The sequence below is a fragment of the Castor canadensis genome, chromosome 10, assembly GCF_047511655.1.
Source record: "Castor canadensis chromosome 10, mCasCan1.hap1v2, whole genome shotgun sequence".
Classification (NCBI taxonomy): domain Eukaryota; kingdom Metazoa; phylum Chordata; class Mammalia; order Rodentia; family Castoridae; genus Castor; species Castor canadensis.
Genome location: NC_133395.1, coordinates 115,573,910 through 115,600,794, shown reverse-complemented (window position 1 = coordinate 115,600,794; position 26,885 = coordinate 115,573,910). Strand labels below are relative to the sequence as shown.

Genomic DNA, 26,885 nt, shown 5'->3' with positions numbered 1-26,885 from the left:
GAGTCTGCTAGTTGAGATGGCAGGTCTGGAAGGGCAGAAAGGAAGACAAGGATGGGGTCTGCGATGCTGGGCTCAGAGTGAGGCCATCACTGCCTCTGCTTGGGAGCCCTTGAAGATGGGGTTCCCTTGTCTCCTCCACACAGGGCCAATCCCCCACAGCTCCTGCTGAAAGGATTAAGCTGTGTTCAGGAATATCTAGGAAAACTAGTTCTGGAATGTTCTTTCCCACTGCTGCCTCTGCCTCAGCCACTCTCTTCCCTGGGTGCTTCAGGTTGTCTACTGAGGGGGAACCACAGGCCCTCTCTTCAATCTCAGTGAGGAGCTGTTCATTCCAGAGCCCTCTTTACATGTGTGGCACTGGTGACCCAGCTTCTCCCAGAGGCAGGAAGGTGGGTGGATTCAGTGCCGGGATGTAGGTTTGACACCTGGGACAAAAGAGGGGTGTGTGTGTGTGGGTGGTGTGTGGTGTGTGTGTGTGTGTGTGTGTGGTGTGTGTGGTGTGTGTGTGGTGTGTGGTGTGTGTGTGTGGTGTGTGTGTGTGTGTGTGGTGTGTGTGTGGTGTGTGTGTGTGTGTGTGTGGTGTGTGTGGTGTGTGTGTGTGTGTGTGGTGTGTGTGTGTGTGTGTGGTGTGTGTGGTGTGTGTGTGTGTGTGTGTGGTGTGTGTGGTGTGTGTGGTGTGTGTGTGTGTGTGTGTGTGTGTGTGGTGTGTGTGTGTGTGTGTGGTGTGTGTGTGGTGTGTGTGTGTGGTGTGTGTGTGTGTGTGTGGTGTGTGTGTGGTGTGTGTGTGTGTGTGTGTGGTGTGTGTGGTGTGTGTGTGTGTGTGTGGTGTGTGTGTGTGTGTGTGGTGTGTGTGGTGTGTGTGTGTGTGTGTGGTGTGTGTGTGTGGTGTGTGTGTGGTGTGTGGTGTGTGTGTGTGTGTGGTGTGTGGTGTGTGTGTGTGTGTGTGGTGTGTGTGTGTGTGTGTGGTGTGTGTGGTGTGTGTGTGTGTGTGGTGTGTGTGTGTGTGTGTGTGGTGTGTGTGGTGTGTGTGTGTGTGTGTGTGGTGTGTGTGTGTGGTGTGTGTGTGTGGTGTGTGGTGTGTGTGTGTGTGTGTGGTGTGTGTGTGTGTGTGTGGTGTGTGTGGTGTGTGTGTGTGTGTGTGGTGTGTGTGTGTGTGTGTGTGGTGTGTGTGGTGTGTGTGTGTGTGTGTGGTGTGTGTGTGTGGTGTGTGGTGTGTGTGTGTGTGTGTGTGGTGTGTGTGTGTGTGTGTGGTGTGTGTGTGTGTGTGGTGTGTGTGTGTGTGTGTGGTGTGTGTGTGTGGTGTGTGTGGTGTGTGTGTGGTGTGTGGTGTGTGTGTGTGTGTGGTGTGTGGTGTGTGTGTGTGGTGTGTGGTGTGTGTGTGTGTGTGGTGTGTGGTGTGTGTGTGGTGTGGTGTGTGTGTGTGTGTGGTGTGTGTGTGTGTGTGTGGTGTGTGGTGTGTGTGTGTGGTGTGTGGTGTGTGGTGTGTGTGTGGGTGTGTGTGGTGTGTGGTGTGTGTGTGTGTGTGTGTGTGTGTGTGTGGTGTGTGTGTGTGTGTGTGTGTGGTGTGTGTGTGTGGTGTGTGTGTGTGTGTGTGTGTGTGTGTGTGTGTGTGTGTGTAAAGGGGTTTCCTGCCTGAAAAGTTAAGCCACTGGTCTCTCAGCTCAGCTGGAAGCAGAGAGGAGTGAAACGCACTAAATGTCTCCATTCCCACTACCTCCCCACACCCAAGAAGGAAAAATAAGAGTCAGTGTCTCCCCAGACCAACCCCTGATGTAACTGTGACTTTCACATGAGGGAGGGAGGAGTCAGCAGTGCAGCCTACAGAATAGTTTTGGAAATAATGATGATTTTAATATTTTTGAAAATTAATTTCTAATTGGCCAAGGGATGCATGAATGTATTTTTCTTGTAAGAAATTTAAAAACATTAGCTATAAGTTTAAAGTCCCCCAGCTTTAATTCTGTCATTCCAGATGCCTCTCCTTGGCCAGAAGGGAGTGGGTAAAAGTTTGCTGTGGATTCTTATTTACTTACAAGTATGTCTTTATAAAAAAGATGGGCTGGCAGAGTGGCTCAAGTGGTAGAGTGCCTGCCTACCAAGTGTGAGGTCCTGAGTTCAAACCCCAGCACCGCTGGGAAAAAAAAAAGATGGTATTCTTTGGTCGATGTATTTTTAACATAAGTGGTTATCATACTACGCTTTTTCTGTATTAACTTTTTTTTTTCTTTTTCTTTTTTGGCTGTGCTGGGGGTTGAACTCAGGGCCTTGAGTTGCTAGTTAAGCACTCTACCACTTGAGCCACCCCAGCTCTCTTTGCTGTTAGTTGGGTTTTCTGATAGGGTCTGGAGTTTTTACCGGGGCTGGAGTGATCCTCTATGCCTCTTGCCTAACGAGGTGTGCGCCACCATGCTTAGCTTGGAGGTTATGACTTTGCCCTGGTTTCAGACATCTGCCTCCCAGGTAGCTAAGATTACCGCAGTGCACTACTGTGCCCAGCCTCTTTGTTGTTGTGCCTCCCTTCTCCGTTTTGGTGCTGGGAATCAAGCCCTAACTAACATGGCCTACTACTACAGTTATTTTTTAAACAGAGCCCAATACATGTCCATAGACCCCCATTCCACTTTTGACTGTTGCTGAGTGGTTTGAGGGAAGTTTATTTAAGCACACCCTACTGATGGGTTACTACCATTGTTTCCAGCCTTTTTTTTTTTTTTAAACTACCCCAGACAGGGTTGCTGCAAACATCCTCATAATTGCATTTACAATGTCAGGTTCCTCCAGAACGGATCTCAAAAGGCGCAATAGGGTAAGGGGTGATGGCTGCACAGCTAGCCTGGAAACAGACCCTGTCCGATTGCCCTTCTTAACCTCCCTCTCCTCCTCCAGAGTGGGTTCAGGGAGAGGACTAGAGTAGACTCTATGGGGGTGGTGGAAATGTTTTGTGTGTGTGACTGTCACACACAGGATGCTCACAGGATGCTCACATTTGCCGGAACTCAGCGAAGTGCACACTTAAGACGGTTGCGTTTCACTGTTCACTCCAGTAAGTTCAATTTTTTAAAAAATGCAGATTACCTGGCCTGGGAATAAGGCAAGACAGAATTCTGTGTCTGTATTTTTATTGTGGGCTTTTGAATTACTCGCTTTCCCCCGATCCGGTTCCTTCCTTTCACCTGAGTTTGCCCGGACCTCCTCTGTACCCGCCGCCCGACTTCGCCCCAGCATCCTTTCTACCCAGAGAGGACGAGGGAGCGCAAGTGGAGCTAAGGCCAGCTCCAGGGGACGGCGCGGAGGTCGAGTCCCCCAGGGCTCAGCAGCAGGGGGCGGTCCCTGTCCGTGGCGGGAACACCCCTCACCGCCCTGGGGGCGTGGCCTTCCCTCCCCCGCCACTCACTGCTCAGGGGCGTGGCCCACCAGTCCCGTCCCCCCCTCCACCGCCCAGGGGGCGTGGTCTTCCCGCTCCGCTCTGCTGCAGCGCCCGCTTCGGCTCCGCGGGGGCTAGAAGCCGGCTGTCCCTGCTCTGTGTCGCTTCCTCCCGCCGCCGTGGAGCTGGGGTCCCCTTTCGCCTGGGAGTTTTGTAGTCGCCTTGGATCAGCGGTGACATCCCAAAGAGCAGGCCCGGCAGCCGCCATGGTGGCCAAGGATTACCCCTTCTACCTCACGGTCAAGAGGGCCAACTGCAGCCTGGAGGTGTCCCCGGGCAGCGGCGCGGCCAAGGACGCCGAGGTAGGGCGCGCTCTCCACCTGGCCCCCTCTGGATGTCTCCGCGGGGCGCTCTCTCTCCATCGCTCGCTTTCCTGGAGCCCTGGCACTGGTTGGCTGTCCTCGCTCACACTCTGTGTGCCTGTCGCTTTCTCTCTGTCTCTTACAAGCTCTGCTTCCCCCATCGTCATCCCTCACCCTGTCTGTCTCCCCTCTCCTCTGTGGGTCAAGCATGAACTGCTTGACTGCTCTCTCTCTGTCCTTGTCTTTCTGTCCCTGCTGGCCTGGGAGCGTCTCCTCCTTGTCACTGCCTCTCCTGCCCAAGCAAGTTCAGTGGCTCGCAGAACGTGGACCCCCCGTCTAGACCCAGAAGCACCAACAGCCACCCTTTAAGCGAGTGTTTCTTCTTGCCCCGGATTGGAAGGGCAGAAGGAGGTTCTTGGGGACTCATCCAGACATCTCACCTGCCAGACTTGGCCTTGCAGCTATTTGGCAGCAAAGACAGGGCAGGGCACTTATTATATTTGTCACCTGTGGCCAGTGGGCGGGGTGGGGGGGTAATTTAGCTGTAGGCCTGGAGCTAAGTGAGTCATGCAAGTGTCTTCCATATGGAGCCTGAAAATGAATTAAACTCCTGCAGTCAATGGGAAGCTGTCTGAGAACATTGGAAGCTTCCATTCCCCGTCTTCCCCCAACTTTCCTGTGCCTTGAGCCTAAAGTGGGGGAGTCCTCCCAGCTTGTTTAGCTGGCCTTTTCCTCCTGGGTGTTATTTCCCAGGCAAATAGCTCACTGGCCTTTAAGGCTGGTTGGGTACAGCTGGAGGAGAAAGCAGTCTTACCTTCTTTAAGGGTCCTAGGGAAAACAATTGCTTGCATTAGACCACAGCTTTGCCGTAGCCAAACTGTGGTGGGACCCACAGGACCCAGCTCATCATCGCTGCTCAGATGTGTATGGGAGATCTCCACTCTCCCCCCCAATACCCCCAACTGAGAACATCACCACAGGGAATGGAGGGGTTCTGGAAGCAACTGTGCATCTGGCTTTGTCACAGCATTCTTGGGGTTCTCCCCACTGTGCCACCCTTGGGTCTGCCTATTGTGTGCACTTGGCTTATGAATTATGTATACTTAAGAGGATGGCATCAAACATTCATTGCTTCTAACAAGACCTGCCCCAAGCTGACAGGACAGTCACTGGTTGTATTCAGCTTTCTGTAAGCTGAACACAGCCTAACTTCTCTCCTCTACCCCTACTCTACACCCCAGTTCAGCTGAATATTTTCACAAAGAGTTTTTGTTCCCACCAGCTATGGAAGTGTGATAGCGCTAGCATTTGAATTCATATTTAAGTTTTGACTGCATGGTACCTGCATAGAATTCAGGTTGCTCAGGCTTGGGATTGAATGGTTTTTCAATGGAAACTTCATACTTTAATGAATGGAGGAGTGATGATCCCTCAAACTTCTCTTGGAAGGAAGAAAAGCATAGCCAATTTAGTTAATAAATTGAAGTGGGCTAAAGAAAAGAATAATGAGAATAGCTCTGGGTTCTAGCTTTTTTTACTCTTCCTTAGTCCTGTGTTTTTGAGCAGTTTAGCTAAGGTCTTAAGAGAACTTACAAGTTTAATCTTTCCTTATGTATAGAAGATACCCCAAATGAGCTGAAACATGTCACATGTCAAATACTAATTTATTCATTAGTAGCTAGATCTGGATGGTAAAATATGATTTCTTTTCCTTCTGTGAGGATGTCCTGGAGTGAGAGTAGGATGGGGTGGGATGAATAATTTTTGGAAATAGTTGATAAATATTTTTAAGGTATTCCCACTTAGGTTTTTTAGTCATGGTAAAAATGTTTTCTACACTTTGAGGCACAGATGTCTCTTAGCTTCATTCACCTGGCATAACTCATTTCCTAACAGTGGAGATAAGCAAAGTTGGAAAAAGAAACCTAAGTGGGTTTCAGGGGGAAGTTTTCTGGTTTCCTTGTCAGCACAAAAGGCAGCCAAACCTTTGCAGGCCTGGCTTTTTGGTACCCGGTTAACTAAAATATATTTTCCACCAGTAGGTGTCATCAGTATTTATAAATGTTTAAAAAACAGCATTCACTGTCTGCCTTTTGAAAAACATGATTATATAATCATTCATAGACACTATTAATTCCTCTGAAAGTATATTTTAAAGATTGATCATTGTCAATGAGAAAGAATAACAATAAAAAAGAAAAACAGCTTTATCCAAAGGCCTTTCCAGGATAATAGGACTTGTTGACCTTCAAAAGCACTTGGAGCAGAGCACCTGTGCTAGTAGATTTGCAATGGCTGTTCCTTCTGAGTGTTCTGTAGGAACGGCAGTGATGCAAGTGCTTTCTAGAAGTGGTCCCCACCAAGTGTGTTGGGATAAGCCCCCTGTGAAAGGCCCATGGGGAGCAGGTATTGATATGCATTTGATACCATACCCTTATAAAGAATATACCAAAAAAATTAAAAATTCCCTTGAAAGCAAGTAATAAAATTTGTATTCAAGATTTAATTTAAATGCTTTCTATTTTTTAATTTCAGTGGTAGTTCCAAGTGAAAGCAAAAAAAAATTTTTTTAATTTTTATATTTTCTTTAAAGGATCTATTTTAAACTTTTAGAAATATTTGCATGGAATATATTGCATGTGTGATATCTCTGGATTTCCACAGAGAAGCATGGTATCCTGTAAGCACTGTTAAGTCTGTTTCTTCTGATGGTTAATGCAGCTTTGGTCAATCTATCTGTTTTCATATTCATTGGCTGCTCATTTCCCATGCCAGCAGGGATTGCTTATCTAGTTATGTTAGGTGCTGTGAACACCTGATCAGTTCACTAGAAGGAAAATTGTTCATTGTAATGAATTACGCTGGTTGTAAATAGTCACTATTTCCGCCATGGTCAGGTTTGCATTTAGAAAACAAGGCTCAGGTGAGTGGACACCTGGGCTCAGGAAGCTAGATCCTGAGGAGAAGCTTTTAAGAGTTTTCATGAAGATCCAGAGAGGCATTTCTGTCATGTCTAAGAACATACAAAACAACTTGGTGGCCAACTCAGTTTTGACTTTAACAGTCACCATCTTGGATGTTGCTTAGGATCAGGCCTGATTTGGTTGTTGGTATTTGTACCCATTGCCTTTGTCTCTAGGTGGTAAAATTTTGCAGCAAGTAGACCATATGTCTACCTCATGAATAGTTTAGTATTGCCCGGGGTCTCAAAGGTATAGGTTTTGCTTCTGACTCAGTAACCTTGCATGGCCCTGGGAATACACCATGCATCTAGAAATAACAGAGTTCTATCTCTTTTCTAAATCTTCCATTGTGATATTCCCATGTAAATATCACAGTGAAACCCCTTTGTACAATTAATTTATGTTAATAAGATATTGGGGGGCTGGAGGCATGCTTAGTGCCAGAGTTCCTGCCTGGCAAGCATAATACTCTGAATTGAAACCCCAGTACCACCAAAAACAAAAGTTAGGGACTGGGGAGCATGACTTAAGTGGTAGAATGCTTACCTGGCAGGTACAAGGCCCTGAGTACTGCCAAAATAAATAAATAAATTTTTAAATAAACGTTTTAATTAAAAAGCAATGTACTATGTCTAGTGTCTCATTCGAGATCACAGCCATGTTGGAGGATAACATATAAAGAATGCATTATTCTCTCCACTTTATGAATAATGACACTGAAGGGAGGTAACTTGTAAGAAATACACAAAAGAAAATCAACTTGAGCCAAGATCCAATGCCAGATTTCCTGATGGATTTAATCCAGCTTTCAATACCGATGGCCCTTTTAGCATCTAAGGGTATTTACCGCTCTGGGAAAAAAAGGAAGGAAAACACACAGCTTACCAGACATATAAAATGCTTTCAAATATTCTTTTAAATATATAATCTTGAACACCTAACTGAGAAGGTGTCTTTGAAGCCTCAGCTACAGGGCAAGGTGAACACCATGTTCCTGTCATGATTTATGCCTCACCAGTCAACACGTGTATTTGAGAACTGTATATACCTGGGGCTGTATGCCTGGAATGCCAGCTTCCAGTAATTTATACTTTTCTTGGAATCTGCATCATATGGTACTAACTGTGAGTATCTATGACCAACTATGTGAAAACAGTTATAGGAGTTATTGCAGTTAAAAATCCTAGGATTCTTTCAGATGACTAAATCAGTAGGCCCCATGAATCATGTAACCTTAGAGATCTTGCTGCATGGAGAGATATACAGAGCTACCCAGGGAAAGGCCATCCCTTGCTGATCTGATTATGGTTATTGAGCCATCATTCTGAGGCTTGTTCAATTGGAAAAATATATTGGTGATTTGTGGACCTCCAAGATACACATAAACTAGGATCAGGTTTATTAGAGGAAAACATGTTGACTTTACACATGTTGACTTTAAAACTATTTAGAACATCAACTCTAAAATAAGACTACCTGGGTCCCAAAGCCATCTCTACTACCTGCTAGTGGTGTGACCTTGGACAAACCACTGTGGCTCTCTAAGCCTCAGTTTCCTAAATGGTGAAATGGAGATAGTGAAGCATAGTAAGGGTCACATGAGACAATTCATGTACAATATTTAGCCTAGTGCCTGGCACACAATAAGTGCTCAATAAATATTATCATCAAGACCTCTGCTTCTTAAAAATTATCCATAAAACACTTTTCAGAAACATCTGAATCACCATCCTGACTTCCTGAATGCTGTATTACACTTAACAGTGCATTGGAGACATATGTGTAAGTGCCTTACTTTAACCATGATCACAACAATCCTGTGAGGTAGGTAGTATGGTCCTCTTTTTTTTTTTGGAAGAAGAAACTGAGGTTCCAAGTAGGGTAGTGGTTTCCCAGGATGGTTGAGCTACTGGTTGGAGGCCAAGACTCACACCCCAGTCTGACCCCAAAGTCTATACTTTTTCAACCACATCACATTGCCTTTGAATGACTAAATCACTGGTCTCCTTACCACATAACATTCTAAGGATGAACCAGCTTGCCCAAGCAAATTGCCTGACAATCAAAGGCTCATTCTTTCCTGAGTGTCTGGGTGGGAGACCCCACCACTAGTCAATGCTTCTGACAGCCCACTTCATAGAACAGCTGTGACCCACAGGAATGGGGTTTGCAAACCCCCATTTGGGAGGTTTTGGCAATTTCCGTTTTGTGTTTTTCAAGACCAAGAGGCTGGTGTTTGGCAGAATTCTGCATGCTCAGCTCTAGGGAGGTTACACTGGGAGTTCTTCTATTACTCATTTTGCTTATCTACATGAACCACCAGCCTTCTATTTAAACGAGTACCTGAAAGGCCCAACCACCATCTGGTTATTCAAAAATTGTGTCATTTTTTTAAAGACACCCTCTGATTGCCTATAAAATTCTGGACCTGTGCCACTATTTTCATAACTGCTGAATGAAAATAAATGACTGATTGCATCCTAATTTTGCAAAGCCCTATGTAAATGTAATTGTTATTAATGGGGTGTGTGGATGTGGAAGGGCTCCATTTGTGATTTATGTTGCTCTGTGTAATTTGTCACTATTGCTAATGGGTAGAGGTCACACATGAAATGAGGAAAGTGCTGTGATTTCCTTACCATTTATTCTTATTGTGTCAACTCATGGACTGATGGGAGTGAAGACTAGTGGTTTCTAATGCTGTCCTCTTTATTTTTAATAAATTGACATCAGTTACTAGCTTAGAAGATGTCATCACAGGTTAATCAGGAAAGGCTTGTGAACCTTGGACTGGCTGGAAAAGGAGTGGTTCTTTTTAAGTCTAGAAATATTTGTCCTTCTGTGTTTGGACCATTGTGTCCTTTTGTGAGAAGGCAGCCCTGATTATTAGTAAACTTCAATTAATTGGAACTGAACCAGAAACCTTAACAGTAAATTCACTTGATTTTTTTTTTCCTTTTTCCTTTCTGGCTCTTAAGCTGTAGAGGAAAGGAGTAGCAAAACAGGCTTTTTCTTCAGGGATTTATGAAACAAACAAAACCCGCTTCTAGGAAGTGACCTAGGGTCTTTGTATCAGAGTACCTTGGGGTGGGACTTGCAGCCCAGTTCTTATCCAACTGCTGGATCCATTGGATACCTGCTTAACACCTCCAGGGACAGAAAACACATAACCTTCTGAGGCCATGTGTACTGTGTTTGTTCAGTATGGATCCTGAGAAAATCCTTTCTTAATTCTAATGTCACATTCTGGTGCTGTATATTCTATAGTGACACTTTCTTTTGTGTCATCCCCTTCAATATGTGAGAACATATATACTTAGCACTTGCCACCAGTTGGAATATTTTTGAAGGAAGAAGCTCCAGAAGAAAAAGGCAATTAAACCAATGGGTAGAAAGAGACAAAGCTAAGTCTGATGGCCATAGGGACCAAGGCCTCCCTCTGGCTGCTTTTTGGCCTGGACACAAGGCCAGGGCAAGCCTCTTCTCAAGTGTGTTATCTTATATTGACATGGTAACATTTCATAATCCTCAAGTGAGGCATCCATTTCAAAAATGACCCTAGGCAAATATAGAAAAGATAACTAAAGGTCACTGGTAAAGACTTTTTTTTTTCTCAATGCTAGGGATTGAACCCAGGGCCTCCTGTATACTGAGCACACACACTACCACTGAGCTAACACCCTCCACCAATTCTCAACTTTTGACTTCACATGGGTAGGAGAGGGATGTGGGTGACGGCCTTGGCTCGTTTTCACAGGCCTTATAGGCCATCCTGTTTGTTGGTTGGTGATTTTCTTGGGTGCTTCTGGGTGTGACCTTGCAAAAGGAGTTGGAAACCACTGTGGAAGGGAAATAAAGTGTTAGAAGAGGGGAAAACTCATGGTAGCTTAAATATAAACCACAAAGACATGATGACATGTTACCTCAACCACCTCCTGCCTCAGCTGTTTGATGGTGACTTATCTGAGAACTTTGAAGGAGGGAGCATCCAAAAACACACCTCATTTTCTCTTTTTGGTCTGACCACTTCTTGCCCGGGCTCAGAGGGCCTGGGAGAGGGAGCTTGGTTTTGGCATCAACCTTGAGAAACAGGTGTGTGCTTCAGAGGTCTTGTAAATGCATCATCTTTTTCTAAACTGGTTCTTACAGTAGGCTCAATTTCTCAGGACCTCAGCATCTTTCTTCTGCATGAGAAGACTGTGTTATATCACTATTTCAGAAAAAGGCAGGTTTGCCCACTTGTGAAATGATACAGAGACAAGACACGCCCCCCCCCCAATAGTTTTGAACCTCTCCTTTTTTAGTTCTCCTCTCCTTCTATGTCACTTCTCAGTTTGGAGCTAGTGTATTGTTGCTGCCTGTCTATCATTTGTTAATTTCCCTTTTTAACAAAGTGCAGACCTCAGCATTTGGAGGCCTTGAACAAGCAAAGGTATCTGACAAGAGCTTAACAGGGTTCATTTTTAAAGTTAATTTCTGTTTATGACAGGTGATAGTGATTTCCCAGTTAAGGTGGTGATATGGTTTATTTTTACAATGTTTAAGTTAAAAATGTGTAATTTATGGAAGCATTAAGTACATAATAACTTGAGTGATCTATGAACATGGCAAAAAATAAAAACAAAAACTACATTGTTACCGTATCTCTAGAGATTAGAAACTGCACTAGGCCTGTTCCCAGGGCTCTTCTAGGATTGGAACTCTACAAGTTCCAAGTTTGGGTAGTCATTTTCAGACTAAACTTGAATTTGGACATTGAGCATAGGATTCAGGTTTCAGATAGTAAGACTTTTAAGTAGAAAATACCTTTAGCCAGGCACAGTGGCTCCTAGCTACTTGGGAGGTAGAGATTGGAAGGAGAGCGGTTCAATGCCAGTCCAGACAAAAAGTTCACATGAGCCCATCTCAGTCCCATGGTAGCACACGCCTGTTAGCCCAGCTAGGTGGAAAGCCATAAGTAAGAGGATTGCAGTCCAGGTTGGCCTCAACATAAATATGAGACTCTATTTTGAAAAAAATGCCTACAGCAAAAAGGGCTAGGGGCCTGGCTCAAGTGGTAGAGTGCCTGGCAAGCACAGGCCCTGAGTTCAAACCCCAGTACTGCAAAAAAAAAAAAAAATTGTCCTTAATGTGTCATTAACAAAAAATTCTGAACTACCTGTTAGTCAAGTTTAAAAAAATCAGATTTCTGTCCTATGAATCATTTTTTTTCAAAACTTCAAAGAAAGTTCCAGGGTTCCAGCCAAACTGAATCAACCCATCTTCTTTCTTTCCCCCTTCTTCCTGGTGGGAAGGATTGGGAAGTATTATATTTCAGTTTGGACCAGAGTGTAACAGTTGGAAACTTGGGTTTGGGGATTAGACTGAGCTGAGTTCAAATCCCTACTGAGCTACTTGTGAGCTGAGTAGACCTTGGGCTGAACTCATCCTGTAAGTCTCCTTTTCCTCATCTGTAAAGTGAAAATTTCCAGAAGAAACGTGAAGATAAAATGGGCATAGACAGGGCTTCACAGAAAAATCATTCAACAGATTGTGAACACAAATGCAGATCAGCTACAACTGGTCTTCCCTATCAAGGGTCTGCTCCGAGATTACTCTTCCCTTTGTAGGAAATACCCACTCAGTTCCCCCAGGAATCCAAATTAGCACTAGACATTATTACTATTTATTTTTAAGAAAAGATGTCCTGAGCACACTGGCAAGCTTCAGGTAGAATAAAAAAATCTAATGTGGTTTTCTAGTTGTTCCCAGAATGCCTTTTGAACAGGAAGTAGTGCATGAGCTCTAGTCAGAGAGGCACTCTAGCCACAGGCACAGCTCCCACCTGACATGCGTCATCCAGGAATCTTAGTGCAGTGCCAGACACAGACAGACCCAAGGAAGCAGATGAGGGTGGATTAGGTTGCTTGGAGTTTTCTTTGTGCCCTGTTCGTTAGCAGGGCACTTTAATTATAAATAGATCCTTTGTTAGAAGTGTGGGGAGAGAAGATAGCATGATGGACGCCAGCTGGAGAAGAAGTTGAACAACTAAAATGTGATCCCCTAATGCTCTTTAGTTGACTATGCATTCTGACCTGACCAGATCATTTTCTCATGTTTTACGAACAACCAAACAACAACAAAAGGCATGCTTTCTGTCGTAAAGGAACTTCTGCTTGAGTTTGACCAAAACATTAGCAAAACTGACATATAAGTAGTGACTGTCAGTCTGAGAGAGATGTGGATGGGAAGCAGCAATGTCACTGGGGAGCTTGATCACAGGGGAGGGCCATGTGTTGGCCAGTGGCCATCCAGTAAGCCCCCTGTTGCTGGATACCATCTACCATTTCCCAGGTGTGCCCTTACCAGAGGGCCTTGTCTGTTGGCAGCACTCAAGCAGGACATCTGTGCAGCTGGCTGGGCTCCCTAAGGTGCTGAGGGAGGAGCCAAAGGGGATTCCTGATCCCAGAGAGCGCAAGCTTGAATGTTGAGTGACCTTTCCACTTCCTACCTCAGTCTCTTTCTGCCCCTTCTGCCTGTGCAGTCACGTTACCTTTAGGGCTCCCACCTGGCTTAGGAAACTACAGCCCTGCGGTTAAAACCCAAGCCTTGCTGAGGAGTAAGCCGTGGACTCAGTCCTGGCTGGGTGACCTTCAGCAAATTCTCAGATTCTCTGAGTAGTACTTGCCTGCTTCATGAAATGGGTTTTTGTAGCATTAACGCACAAGATGTCAAGGTGCTGATGAAAGGACAGAGAGCACTCGGGACAGTACTGCCTGCATATTGCTATTATGTTATTATTGTACGAGGAAATTGTGTGCCCTGGGAAGCCAATGGGGAGACGGCAGAGAAGGCTTTCAGGTCAGGTAGATTTGAATTCAAATTTCAGCTCTGCAGATTAATTGCTCGGTATGACTTGGAGCAAGTGGCTGCCCTTGGAACACCTGCTTCCTCTTCTGTAGGTAATGGTGTTACTATGGAGAGCAAGGGAGAGCGTGTGTGCCCACACCTGGCACAGGGGAGTTCTCGATGCCTCCTCCTCTCCCCAGAGGTCCCCGTTCTTTACATAGCAGTTCACAGTCAGAAGAGTCTAGGCCATAGGTGTGGGCCAATAACTCTTGTTCCTAGAAAATTGTTTGAATCTGTGAACAGACATGGGTCTTGGCAGCATGTCATTTATTTAATAGTCATTTGTGCAGGCTTTGCAGGATCAGTGGCCCCCGCCACCCTCCAGCATAGCTCTGCTCTGTAAACTCAGGGGTGCCCTCCGCCTAACTCCTGGGGCAGAAGGAAGGAGGGGCTGGTCCTGTAATGAGCTTTCACTCCATCACTGTAACCTTTTGCCACCTGGGGCTGATCATGAACCTTTACCAAGGAAACTGTTTTGCCTAGCGTGATGCCCAGCAGTTTTGGTTTTTTGTTGTCTTTTTTTTTTTGGTGGTACTAGAGTTTGAATTCAGGGCCTAACACTTGCTAGGTAGGTGCTCTACCACATGAGCCCTCCCACTAGCCCTGTTTTTTTATTTATTTTTTTCTTTTCTGAGAAAGGGTCTCACAAACTGTTTGCCTGGGCTGTCTTCAGACTGTGATCCTCCTGATCTCTGTTTCCTGAGTAGCTAGGCATCACAGGTGTGAGCCACCAGTGCTTAGCGTCAGGAGTTTTCTAAGTAGTTTTTCCTCCTAGATGAAAATACTTGCAAACTTTGCCCTCTCTACTACAGCTATCCTTCACCTTTGGAACGAAAACCATTTTCAGCAAAACTCCTCTTTTTTTGAAACTCTTATTGGCACCCATTATTTCTGGCTCCAATGGCTACATTGAATTTTTTTTTTTAAACCAAACTCAACATTCAAGTGACAAGTTTGTATTTACTTCTGTATTTTAAGTCAATTGCCATTGCCTGTCCATTTTCCTGATTATTGCTTTGTAATTGAAATGAGCTGAAGGTGATGTGGGGGCAGAGCTGGAGCTCCAGGGCTCCTTGCCTTCTTTGTCACGTGGTACCTCTCTTTTCCATATTCACACACTTCTGAATTTTAATAGGCATTAGATAATGATACATCTGTTTGCATATTAATTGCTGGGAGTTAGAAATAACACATAATCACTGTGTTTCAATGTGGCAAATGCACAGCGTTGAGAACCAGTGTTGGTCATGAGCCTTTGGAAAAATCCATTGTTAGCGGCCTTTTTAAAATTTCTGTCATTAAAAATGTGCTACAGAACCAGGCATGGTGGTACACATCTGTAATCCTAGCCCTGGGGAAGAAGAAGTAGGAGGATTGAAGTTCAAGGCCAGCTCGGACTACATAGTGAGACCCTACCTCAAAAAAAAAAAAAGGTGCTATAGATTGAAAACTGTCTCAAAGATAAAATCAGTCTGTGTTCTGCTTGCACACACATGCACACACCCCTCCTAAGAAATGACATTGGGAAGCTGTTTATCTGCTCATTTGAGGAGAGTGTAGGGTAAACAGAAGGGTGATATGAATCCACCATAGATTACCAGCCTCACAGTTTCCCGAACAGCATGCCTTGAACCTTATTTTTGAAATTTATTTTTGTGCATACCATTGCTTAGTGGGTGGCAAGATGTCAGCTGAAAGCCAGAACCAGGAAGGTTTAAAATTTCTTTAAATGTATTCCCAATTTAATCAATCCATGTGGCTGGTTGACTGTAGCCTTTTCTGCTTAAAATATCAGATTTTAATCAGATTTGAATGTATTCTGTTCTCAGTTGGGAGCAGAATGTTCTAACACACCCAAGTGCTGAGTTCCCTGGCTCTAAGCATGGGCAGATGCTGCCAAGGACACACACAGGGGCCACGAGTCTGAAGGAGATTCTAGGAGGGACAGCTGGTGTTACCAGGGAATACCATGAATGTATTTTGTTTCTCTCTGGAGGTCATATCCTTGCAAGGCTGGTCCACTCAAAACCACTATTCTTGCCAAAGATGGAAAGTGACTGGGCACCAAAAAGAAAGGATCCATCACCTCCTCCTGCAGACTTGGTGCCCTTGGTCAGATGTCCCTTTAGATTTTATCCAACAGCCAAATGTAGGGTCCCTTGTTCCTGCCTTGTCTTTGGTCAGATGGCGGACCTGTCAGGTTAGCTTGCCTATATGTTTGATCATCCCAGATTCACCTGGAGCAGTCTGTCTTTGGAACATTGAAATCTGTGTATCCTTTTCCATTTCTGTATTTCTTTTTCCTCTCCTGGAAAGCTGTGATAATGTTGAGCTTCAAAAGATGACAGGTGGATGAGAAAGAGGACATATGTGAGGCTCTATGTGGTCCTTTCTGAAAGCCAAAGGTAGCACATTATTTTTGTGAAAAATTCTGCCTTGCAAATCTAACAGGGGTTGAGTACCTGGGGTTCCTATCATTGTATAATCCTAGACAGTATTGGGTTTTGACAAGACTGCATACCAGTCTTCTAGCCTATAATTCAGCATTATGTGCCTAGAGATGGGGGGAGGGGTCCATGAAGACTTGAAGATTCCCTCCCTCCTCTCAGGTCCTTATCTGGGATTTCACCACCGACATTTTCTTCTCCTCCTACATAGCCTTGGATGCTGCCAAACCACTCCTGGTTTTGTTCTGTCCAGCCAGAGCTTGACTAAACAGATGATGAAGCCACAGGAAGAAAGGAAAGACAAGAATGTAGAATCAAAATACATGGTCTCATAGAAGCCTCAGTGGCCGGGGAGTGTTAGTAGTATGTTTGTGGCAGGTGATTTGGGAAGCCAATGGCAAAATCCAGTGCTGCAGGGAATGGAGGAGGCTGGGGAGAGACCATGCCATTCCTTGGATATTAGAAATAAGGGCAGTGCTCTACTATTTTGGGGGGCTTCCTATGGGACAGGCCTGCGCCAAGCACATTACACACATAACCTCATGTGCTCTTCCCCCAACCCTACAGAGGTAGGAGAGCCATTGTCACTTGACAGCAGAGAGAGCAAAGCCCATAGAGGTTGCATTGTTGGCTGAAGAGCAGATGGTATTGGGAAAGCCAGAAAGGTTAGCTCATATTTTATCCTTAAGATCCTCTGCAAAGAATTAACACATTCTTTGGGTCAGAGTGGTAAGAACTTTGTCACCTGCAGCAGAGGCTTTCAACTTGTTCCTAATTTCTGAGGGAAGCCAGAGAACATCCTAAAAGTACTCCTGAGGTCTGTACACACCAGCTTCCTGAACCCTGAGGCAGGGATAGAAACCCCAGTGGCATCCTTCTCTCCCTTCCTCTCCAACCCAGCCCCAGGGGGAACCAGGATATCCCTTTGGCAGAGATAAACAAAGGTAGAACTCATATCTCACCCAACGGATTCCAAGAAATCAGTAGGAAGTGACTGAGCAACTCCAAAGTCACAGAGACCTGACTTAGGGCCCCGTGACTGTGACCAGGCCTCCATTGTCACTTCCAGGTGCCTCCTTGTCATCATCCAGTCAGGGATGCTCCATTTTCCAGACCCTGAGATGGGTAAGACATGGTGGTCACATCACTTGTATGGGAGCCTCGCCTAGATGCATCACATCTCTGGACCCCAGGTTGGCCCTCCCACAAGGGCCACAGAGACACGAGGCCCTGCTTTTTTAGGAGGTTGAATGCCTGCGGCGTCGTAGCCATAAGATTTTGCCCCTTTCTGCCTCACCAGAGTAAGAAGTCTGCTTGAAGTTTAGGAGCCAGATATGGAACCAGGAACTGCAGAGAGACTTAAATATTTGGCTTCCTCTTTCTCTAAAAGTCCGTAGCACGATGTCTGGGCATGGCCGAGATGAGCTTGAGGCGATGGGCGCTGGCCTTTGCTGAAAGGAACTTCTCTAGGTGTGGGTGTGCATTTCTCCTCCTGTCCAAGGTTAAGTAATAGTAACATCCTGTGTAAGAGAACTCAAATGCGGTTTTCTACTAAACTCCAATTTTTTAGGGCCATTTATTGGATGTGTTTAATCTTGGGCCAATTTCACCAGTAGCAGACTAATAAAATAACAAATGTGGGCTTGCTGCCAGGACAAATGTTGACTTACCCTTCTAATGTTGACTAAAATGAATAACTTTGAAAGTAATTGAGGAGCAAAACCTTAGCCAAAACTACAGTCTCAAACAGTGGTTCTGTTTTATTTTACTGGCACTGCTGAGAGAGTGTTCATAACCTAGGTTGCTGCCCACTCCGTATTTTACTGAATTCTTTCCCAAGGTTCTTCTCCCCTTCTCCTTCCTGCAGTTCTTAACCTTCATTCAGCAAAAATAATTTTCTTCATGACAGGATAGGATAATTTTCCAACGTGGGAGCAAAAATTCAACTCAATAATAATGAGAAGAATGAAGTCAATAGCTTAAACTGGGGATGGTGGCTCTCAGCTATAATTCCAGCACTTGGGAGATTGAGGAAGGAGGATAATGAGTTCAAGGCCAGCTTGGGCTACATGGCAAGTCCCAGGCCAACTTGGGTTGCATACCATGAGACTCCATCTCAATTAAAAAAAAAAAAAAAAAGAAGAAGCAGAAGAAGAAGCAATAACCTACTTGAGGTCTTCCCTCAGAAACAAAAAAGCATGCCCTGAATATTAGTCGTCTTGGAGTTTGCAGTGAAATTAATTGCTTCTCCTATTACTGGGTGAATTCCATCTCAATTGCCCCTACCCCAAACTCCCTTCATTTTGCTGTTCCATTAATTCAAACAGGAGAGAGCTAGAGTATTTTGCCTGTGTGTTTTGGACTTAAAGTAAGCAGGGGAGGCCTAGAGGAAAGGAAGCCAGGAGCACCACAGGCGTTGGTAATCATATGAATTTCCCTGGTTGTTTTTGTTTATTTTGTTGTGTGGTATGAGAAGCTGTGTTCGGGACAGGGACTGATTGTGGTTCAGGGCTTCATAGCAGCATTGTCAGCCAGCTGTCCTGATGTCTGTCCCTTAACCAAGACTCCCCAAAACACAACTGCTTCCCCAGCTGCCTGGCTCAGAAGCCATAGGTGCCAACAGGGCTTTTGGTGCTTACTGTGACTCAAAGAACTTGATACATGAAGAACGGATGTCGTTTCCCCAGCCCCAGTATGGTCAAGGATTTTGGGAAATTGGAGTGTTTTCCTCATTTTACTGACCAGATGAGAAAGACAGCATTGAGCTATTTCGAAAATCAGAGGAAATCCAGTCTCTTTCTGATGCCTAATGCAGGACAACAGGCAGCCAGACTCAGCTGGCAAAAACAACCACAAGGGTGTGGCCTCCATGTTTGAGATTATCCAAGGTAAATGTGTCAGGGATCCCTCCTGGAGCTGCTCCTGGTGGTTTGTCACCATCCACAAAGCCCTAGACTCTTGTTGAAATCACTAATAACCTCAGAGGAAAATTATGGTTCTGAGTTTAAAGACCTTTTACTTACCTTGTGGGTTAGAAACCAATAATTCTGAAACATGTGTGGCTTAATCAATGAAGCCAGGTTTCCGTTGGAACTCGGGCCTCATAATTTGCCTTTCATCTTCTGGTAACAGATGACACCAGGTTAATTAACTGTGTGCTGGGGAAAGAGAGCAGAAAAACAATTTTAATGGAAATTTTTGGAATCAGGCACAATCATTTCATTATTGTCTTTTTGTTTCCAAAAACTTAGATGAAGAGTCACTTGCCAGCTCAAAGGAACCTCCCTTTCCTGTCCCCACAAGCCCACTCTGTTGCCCAGACAGCTTCATGAAGGCCTTCTATGACTGCCTGTGCTCTGCCTATGTGTATCGTCCACCTTTGTCCTGCCTGCTGACCACTTCCCCTGCCCCCTGCCTTGCCAGCTCCAGCTGACTCTTAGGACTGTCTGGATTCTCCTTCCCATTCTTCCTGTGAAGCCAGGAGACACTCCTCATGACACCCATACTTCAATAAAGTTCACTTTGCAGACACTGGATTTAAAGGATACACATAGATACAAACTGTTTCCGCCAATAAATGTATTACAAAGAGGATAATAGTAACTTTACAGCAGAGCAGGCCACCTGTGTTAGCTTCTTAGGGCTACTATATGACAAGGTACCACAAGTCAAGTGGCTTAAAAACCAAATTTACCATCTTACTGTGCTGGAGGCTGAATATCTGAAATCAACGTATCAACAGAGCCAGATCTCTCTGAAGCCTGCGTAGGCATCCTTCCTTGCCTCTTCCTAATTTCTGGAGTTCACTGGCAGTTCTTGATATTCATTGGCTTATAGTTGCATAATTTCAACTATACACATCTGTGTGGCCATCTTTGTGTGTCTGTCTAAATTTCCCCCTTCTTACAAGGACCCCAGTAATTGGACTTGGGGCCCACTGTAATCCATCATGATGTCATCTGCACTTGATTATATTTACAAAGATCCTGTTTCCAAATAAGGTCACATTCACCTGAGCTTAGAACTTGCACATGTCTTATTGTGAGAGCTTAACTCGCCCATAACAACACCCTAACAAGCATCAAGGTTAACATCACCAGTAATAAGACAGCAATATCCTGTACTCCCCAAATAGGATGTAATGAGAAGGGCACATCCTTCTGTTATAGTCTTACCAAAATACAAATACAAAATGTTGCTGAACCTAATTATGAGGACTTACCATGAGGCTAAGTTGAGAGACATTCTATAAAAAACTGACCAGTCCTCCTCAAAAGTGTCAGGTAGAGCTAACTATGGTGTTTGCTATAAAATCATGAAAGACTGGAGAACTCTTTTACAATGGAGGAAGCCAGGGAGATAAGACAATGAAATGTGGAATTCCAGATTGGGTCCTGGAACAGAAAAAGGACATTCATGGGAAACCTGGTGAAATCCTGAAATCTTCTTTAATATTTTAGTTAACAGTGTTGTGCTGACGATAATTTCTTAGTTTTGCTGAAGGTGCTGTGGTTGTGTAAGATGTTAACATGAGAGGAAGTAGGGTAAAGGGTGGATAGGAACTCTGTGCTATTTTTGTAACTCTTCTGTGAATCTAAAATTGTTTCAAAATCAATTTTTTTTTAAAAAAAGCATATGTATATATTGAGTGATATGATAAGTTTGCCTGTTTTTAGAGGCAAAGGGGAGGGAGGAGTAATCTTTAGTAAAAAACATACCAGTTTGTGAGTCCTGTTCTAGGCTGTGAAATTGAGAGCTTGCTATTCACAAAGCACTGTTTCATGTGCTCGTTCTCATTATCTGTTGGGCAGAGTAGCATAGCAGAGGTGTATGGTTCAATGTGTGATCCACACTTTGTTTCTGCCACCTGACGTATGTGATCCTATATAAGTACTTATGTTCCTTGAACCTCCACATGCTCACCTATAAAGTGGGGTAATAACATTCCTTTTCTCACAGGATGTTCTAAAGATGCCATGAGCAAATCCATGTAAAGCTCTTAGCCCAGTGCCTGACACGGATTCTAAGATCCCAATAAAGAATGGCTCTTACCCACAGAATTCCCACTGCTGTCTTATGAGGTTATTTATTTTTTCACATAAAGAAGCTATAACTTGCCTCAGATCACACAGTTAGTAAGCATGAGAGCCAGACTAAGACAGATGACTGGATGGATGGACGGGCGGACAGACAGATAGACAGACAAAATAATATAGCTCATTCTCAACCATTTTGTCCAAAACACAAGCAGGAAAATCTTCCAAGGACAAGCTGTGAACCAGGCTGTCAGGTCTCCCTAAGGGAACAGTGGGGCTATTTGAAGCAAAGCTTGGAAGGAGGCAAGGGCAAGAGTGCAAGTATTGGCCAGTGGTGAATGAGGTTAGGGAAGGCCTTGGCAACAGGAGGTGTGAAAGGAAGTGAGAACACAAGAGTATTTGTGGTGACCTAGAAGTTTTGAAGGGTGAGAATTTTGGGCCTAAGCTGTAAAGCCATGTGAACCTTGGCCCTGAGGAAGGAGGTGATAGAGTCAAGGCAATTGCAGAGTAATGAACTTTACTGTGATTCAACTGGCCAGGGCAGAGGGGGAGTGAAGATCTGGCAAAGATGGGAGGGCTTCACCTCCTCCTTCATAGAAGATGGTGTTGCTGTAGGAATGGAAAGAAAAGCATGACTTTGAGAGGCAGTCATGGGGAAAGCAAAGCATGCTGGCAAATTAAAATAAATATAGCAGGATCAGAAAACTCCTGTCCTTGGGTAGTCCAATCTTAACTGGCCCTTTTTTTTTTTTCTGTGTTTTTCTAAAATAAATCAGAGTTGACCTTCACTGGATTGTTTCAAGTCATGGAGTACAGTGATTGGGAGCCTGTTGATGGGCTTCTAAATGAAAGCATATTTTTTTAAAAAATGCAAAAACAATCCATAAAGTACAACAGAAAAACTGATGCCTCTCCACCAGGGTCTGTCTGTCCTTGACATGAAATATTATGAAGTAGCTCCCCCTGCTTCCACTTTCCTATCTGTGTGCACCTACTTTTCCCTGGGCCAGTCTGTATCAATTGAGAGTCACTGAAATTCAGTGGCAGGATTTTTTTTTTTTCTTCTTCTTCTTCTCATTCTACCAGTTTCTTCTGTTTTGAATGGTACCTGAATCTTTAGTCTCCTCCCTCACTAAGCCTGCACTACCAACTGACACAAAAAGCTCAGTGACACCTGTCTTTATCACTTTAGCATTTGTTTGCACATTTGCAAGACAATTTTCTGGTCTTTAAAATAAGTACTTTTTATGATGGAGCATTTTATATCATAGGCAGGATTGCTGATTGAATTCCCTCTGTCTAGCACCGAGTTTGGCAGTTATCAACCTGGGATCAAATCTGTTTTCTCCAAGTCCCCTCTCCCAATGTCATTGTATTTTGAAGTAGATCCAGGCATTATATCTTTTTTTTTTTTCTGTTTAAGTGGTACTGAGGTTTGAACTCAGGACCTTCATGCTTGCTACACAGACGCTCTACCACTGGAGCCTCACCTCCAGCCCTTTTTGCTTGGGTTATTTTGGAGATAAGGTCTTATTTTTTTGCTCAGGCTGGCCTGGACCACGATCCTTCTGTTTTACTCTTCCTACCATCACTGCGATGACAGGTACACACCACCATGCCCAGCTTCTTTCCATTGAAATGAAGTCTCATACTTTTTTTGCCTGAGCTGGCCTGGAACTGTTATCCTCCAGATCTTAGCCTCTTGTATAGCTTGGGATGTCAGACGTGCACCACTGCATCCAGTTATTGGTTGAGATGGGGTCTTGAGAACTTTTTGCCAGGGCTGGCCTCAAACTGCAATCCTCCCAATCTCAGCTACTCAAGTAGCTAGGATTACAGGCTTGAGCCTCCTGCACCTGGCTGCATTGTATCATTTTTACATCCTCTATTCAGACATATTAGTGACCAGAGAAAGTTGGTGTTATGTTTGGACTGATTTATCAAGTTAAGGGAATAAAATGTGATAGGATAGGGTTTACTCACATAAAAAGTAAAGTCACATATGTCCCTTGTGCATCAGGGGAGGACCCTGCATGCCAGCTCCAGGCAGAAAATGCAAATCAAGGTGTGTCATCTACTGGCTCCTGAGAACAGTTCTGAGTGCCTGTGGGAGAGTGCAGGGTCTGGGTGTGCTGGCCGGGTGTATGTCACAGTAAAAGCTGAGCTAAGACTGAGGACCACTGACCACTGATGTGACTGGTCAGCAAACTACATTCTGCAGGCCACATGTGGTACACTAAGCTAAGAATAGTTTCTGAATTTTTTAGTAGCTGAAAAAGAATATTTGCAACATGAAAAGTATGCGAAATTTGAATTTTTACGTCTGTAAATAAAAATTTAATGCACCATACCCATATTTGTTACTTTCAAATTGTTTAGGCTGATAGCAGAGATGAATAGTTGCAACAGAGGCTGGATAATCCACAAAGTCTGAAATATTTGCTGCCTGGCCCCTTAGAGAAGAAGTTAGCCAACCCCATTATAAGACATGGGCTCTGGAGTCAGTCTGCATTTATTTAAATTTTTTTTTTTTTTTTAGCTGAATGACTTTAAGCAAGAGGACCGCTCCATGCCTCCGTTTCCCCATCTTTAAAATGGGGCCATAATATTTGTTAACTTGTAGGGATATTAGGAAAAATAAACCAGTAAACTGTATATGTTTGACACTGACACAAGTTCCTGCAACTGTTGTTAGTTCATTATGATCATTTATTTATGTTAGAGTTGTTAATCACCATGAGATTGTAACTTTCTGTTTAACATGAAATGATGAAAGCAACCCAGAATGTTAAGGGGTAGATTAAATGTGACCCCTGGGAGTGTGTTTTCCAGCACACACAGATGGAGCCCTGCAAAGGCTCCATGGTATTCCTGAACATTTGAAAGATCTTTTTATAGGACCCCATCAACTCATGGGCAAAGACATAGAGCACCTGCGAGAGCAAAGTCCCTGTGCCACTGGCTACATTTCCAGCTCCTCCGTTTTGGCTCAGTGAAGGTGGAGTTTCTGGGTAACTGCAGACATGACGTAGGTCATCTTCCTACTGCTCCAGACACCACTCTGGTTGCAAAAGTGAAGTGCAGAGGAAATGAGGGAGTGCTTCCTATATGCCATTTCTATTTCAGAGGACCTATTTGTTGAAGGAAGAAAAATTGAGTTAGATCATGTTGATGTGATAGGCATTTTCTTACATCATGCAATCTGCTTTGGTTTTTACTTCTCGGTAGAAAGAATAAGAAGGTAAAAATCACTGTATCCCCTAGAGAAAAAAATGAAAATTTATTTTATTAAAAAACTTACATAAAAAACAAAATTGCATGAAATGTTATAATCCATTTTGTTTGTAATTTGACCCAAGGAATATTTTAAATTGCTGAATCAATTCCTCTGTGGAAAAAAAATGACCCCTATGCCTGCCTGTCATTATTCTCTCTTTCCCTTCCTCCCACTTCTTCCTTCTTCTTTTACTTCCTTCTTTTTTTCACTTCCCTATCCTCTGAAGAGATAAGGAAAAAAAATTGATAAAAGTCACTGTCAATTCATGATAGAAATTTACAGCAGACTTGGTACAGAAGGGACTTTTTCTACTTGATTAAAGGTATCTTTTCCATGCTCTTGGCAAGTAAATACATAAAGAGTAAATCTTAAAAATAATCACTTTAGAATCAGGAATTAGACTAGTGTACCAACTATCTCAGCTTGCAATCAACAATATGCAGGTGGTTCTGGCCAGTGTAATATGACAAGAAAACAAAAAGAATTATAAAGCTCAGAAAAGATGAAACAAAGCTATTATTATTCACAAAATACTTTCTACACAGAATGCTCATTGCCTTTTTTCTCCCCCACTCTATTTTTTAAAGTTCTTTAACGGTACGTACTCCTGCTCCCTCTTAAAGTCATGTGGTTGAGGTGGTGTGAAACAGGATGGTCTTTTTCCTAGGTTTTATATTGACTTTGCCCAGCTTGATCTGGCAGCTTGAGTTGTTGGAGTAGAATCCTCTTGCAGGTTATATTCTGTCATGTTTCTGCAAGGCCTAAAAGCATCCCTGGTATGGTATTTGCTAGTTCTCAGTGGAGCTATTTTGCTACCTGGAAACATTTTCCCAGAGGGCTCTCTTTAGACAGTGGTAAAATGTAGCTGGAGATAGACTGAGTAAATGGAAAGGAAAAATCAAATTAGGCCACAAATTGTTTTTAATCTCCTATTCTCGCCGAAGCCCTCAAGGAAAACACCATAATTCACACTTCACTCATGTGGATCAGGCAGAAACCTTCCCCCCTTAGATCCAATAACCTGTAAGTTTTCTGGTTTTTGAACTTGCACCTGCCTGCATTGCTGGATCATAGCACTAAATCACACTGCAGTGACTTCTGGGTCAATTGCTCGTTACTTGGGAATGTCAGATTGACAGAGAGCAGCCTGACTTTTACTTACAAATGGGCAGTGCCTTTGGCAAGCAGTTTTAATTGCAATCTTATGCCAGCATTTGCATTGTACATATATCTTACAGCTATGTAAATAATGCCCATCTGACTAGGTCGTGTAAAATAGACAGCATAGTCAGCAGAACCTTAGAACAGATGACACAGCAAGCAGAACAGAGCTGGATCCTCCCACAGCCTGCCAAATGTGCAGTGTTCCCTGCCCCCCCCCCCCCCCCCCCGTTAAAGCAAGAGCACCCAGCTGGTGTTTGCCCTTCAACCTCCCCATTCTCATACAGAATTTGTGCCCCAGCAGCTTTAGCCATGAAAATGAAACCCAGAGTCTCTGGGCTCTGAGGTTCATGCAGAATTAGCTGAGACCAAATCCTGCTATCCGCCCCTCCTCCCCAAGGGAAGCACTCGCTTGCTGCAGTGCAGTTTATGGCACCAAAGGTAGAGATCTCCCAACCCTGGCATTTCCAGACCAAATCAGGAGCCATTTAGGCAGAAGCCTAAGAGGCTGTGTGTAGAGCGTGCGCACGCGTGGATTCAGTATGCCGATGGTGCAGCTCTTACGTAAAAAAGAATTAAATCCTCCTCTGGGCGCAGCTGCTCAGGAGCCAAGCACTGGACAGGGAGCATACTGAAGGGCACTGTCACCTGAAAGCAGAGGGCTGTAGGATCTTTCTCCTCAGCACTTAGACCTCTGTAATGCAATGTCTCATATGTTGGGAGATTCATTTTGGAACCGAGTCTTTCTAGTGTTTTGAGAGTTTCCTGCTGTCTGTACAGCTTAGCATGCAAAGAAGTCAGAGATCCCTGGCAGCCTGGATTCATTCTCCATCTTAGAAAAGTAATTGACTGCCTTAAGAAATCATGAAGTTACTCTTGGTCACTCCGTGGACATTTTTTTTGAACTTCTTTTATTAAGGTTTCAAATTTTCCTACTTAAATGCAAGCAAACTTGGGGACAGTCTGTTTTGGAGAAGGCTTCTGCTTTCTGAGGCTGGCAAGGACATAAAATGATATGAGAGCTTCCTGGCGGAATTCTAGGTTCGCGAAGGATTTTTGCAAGCACCTGCTATGTTCAGTCCCTGCAAGGATGCCCTGAAGAATTGGAACTTTTGGCTTCACCCTCAATACTTTGAGAGCAATGGCTGAAAAAGAAAGATGAGCACCTGGGGTCTGCCTCAGGAAATGATTAAGGTTTGCCACAGTTGGCTACTTTGGCTTTTTCCTTCAAAATTTGGAGTCTTCATGTGCTGTCCATTGTCTTCTAACGGTCAGATGGAGCTTAGGAAGACAAGGGTAACTTTCTCTTTGTCTTTATGCAATGTTTCGTCTGTCACCCCTCTGTATTGTTTTTTCTTTTTATGGAAATCTTGTCTGCAGTCATTAA

At 44.1% G+C, this 26,885-nt stretch overlaps 1 protein-coding gene across 9 annotated transcripts in view; it reads left to right on the top strand.

Annotated features, from left to right (window-relative positions):
* LOC109681673 (rho guanine nucleotide exchange factor 3) overlaps nt 1-26,885 on the top strand; it is a 299,591-nt gene that overhangs the window by 229,761 nt on the left and 42,945 nt on the right. For 2 of the 9 annotated variants that reach the window (XM_074044010.1, XM_074044012.1), the window contains exon 1: nt 3,474-3,726. The exons of 5 other annotated variants lie outside the window; for them this stretch is intronic. In XM_074044010.1, the coding sequence (XP_073900111.1) occupies nt 3,631-3,726 (96 nt within the window). In that variant the 5' untranslated portion in view covers nt 3,474-3,630. Of the gene's footprint in view, nt 1-3,473; nt 3,727-26,075; nt 26,795-26,885 lie in introns of those variants that run through there. 2 more of the 9 variants (XM_074044011.1, XM_074044007.1) reach the window with 2 other exon arrangements.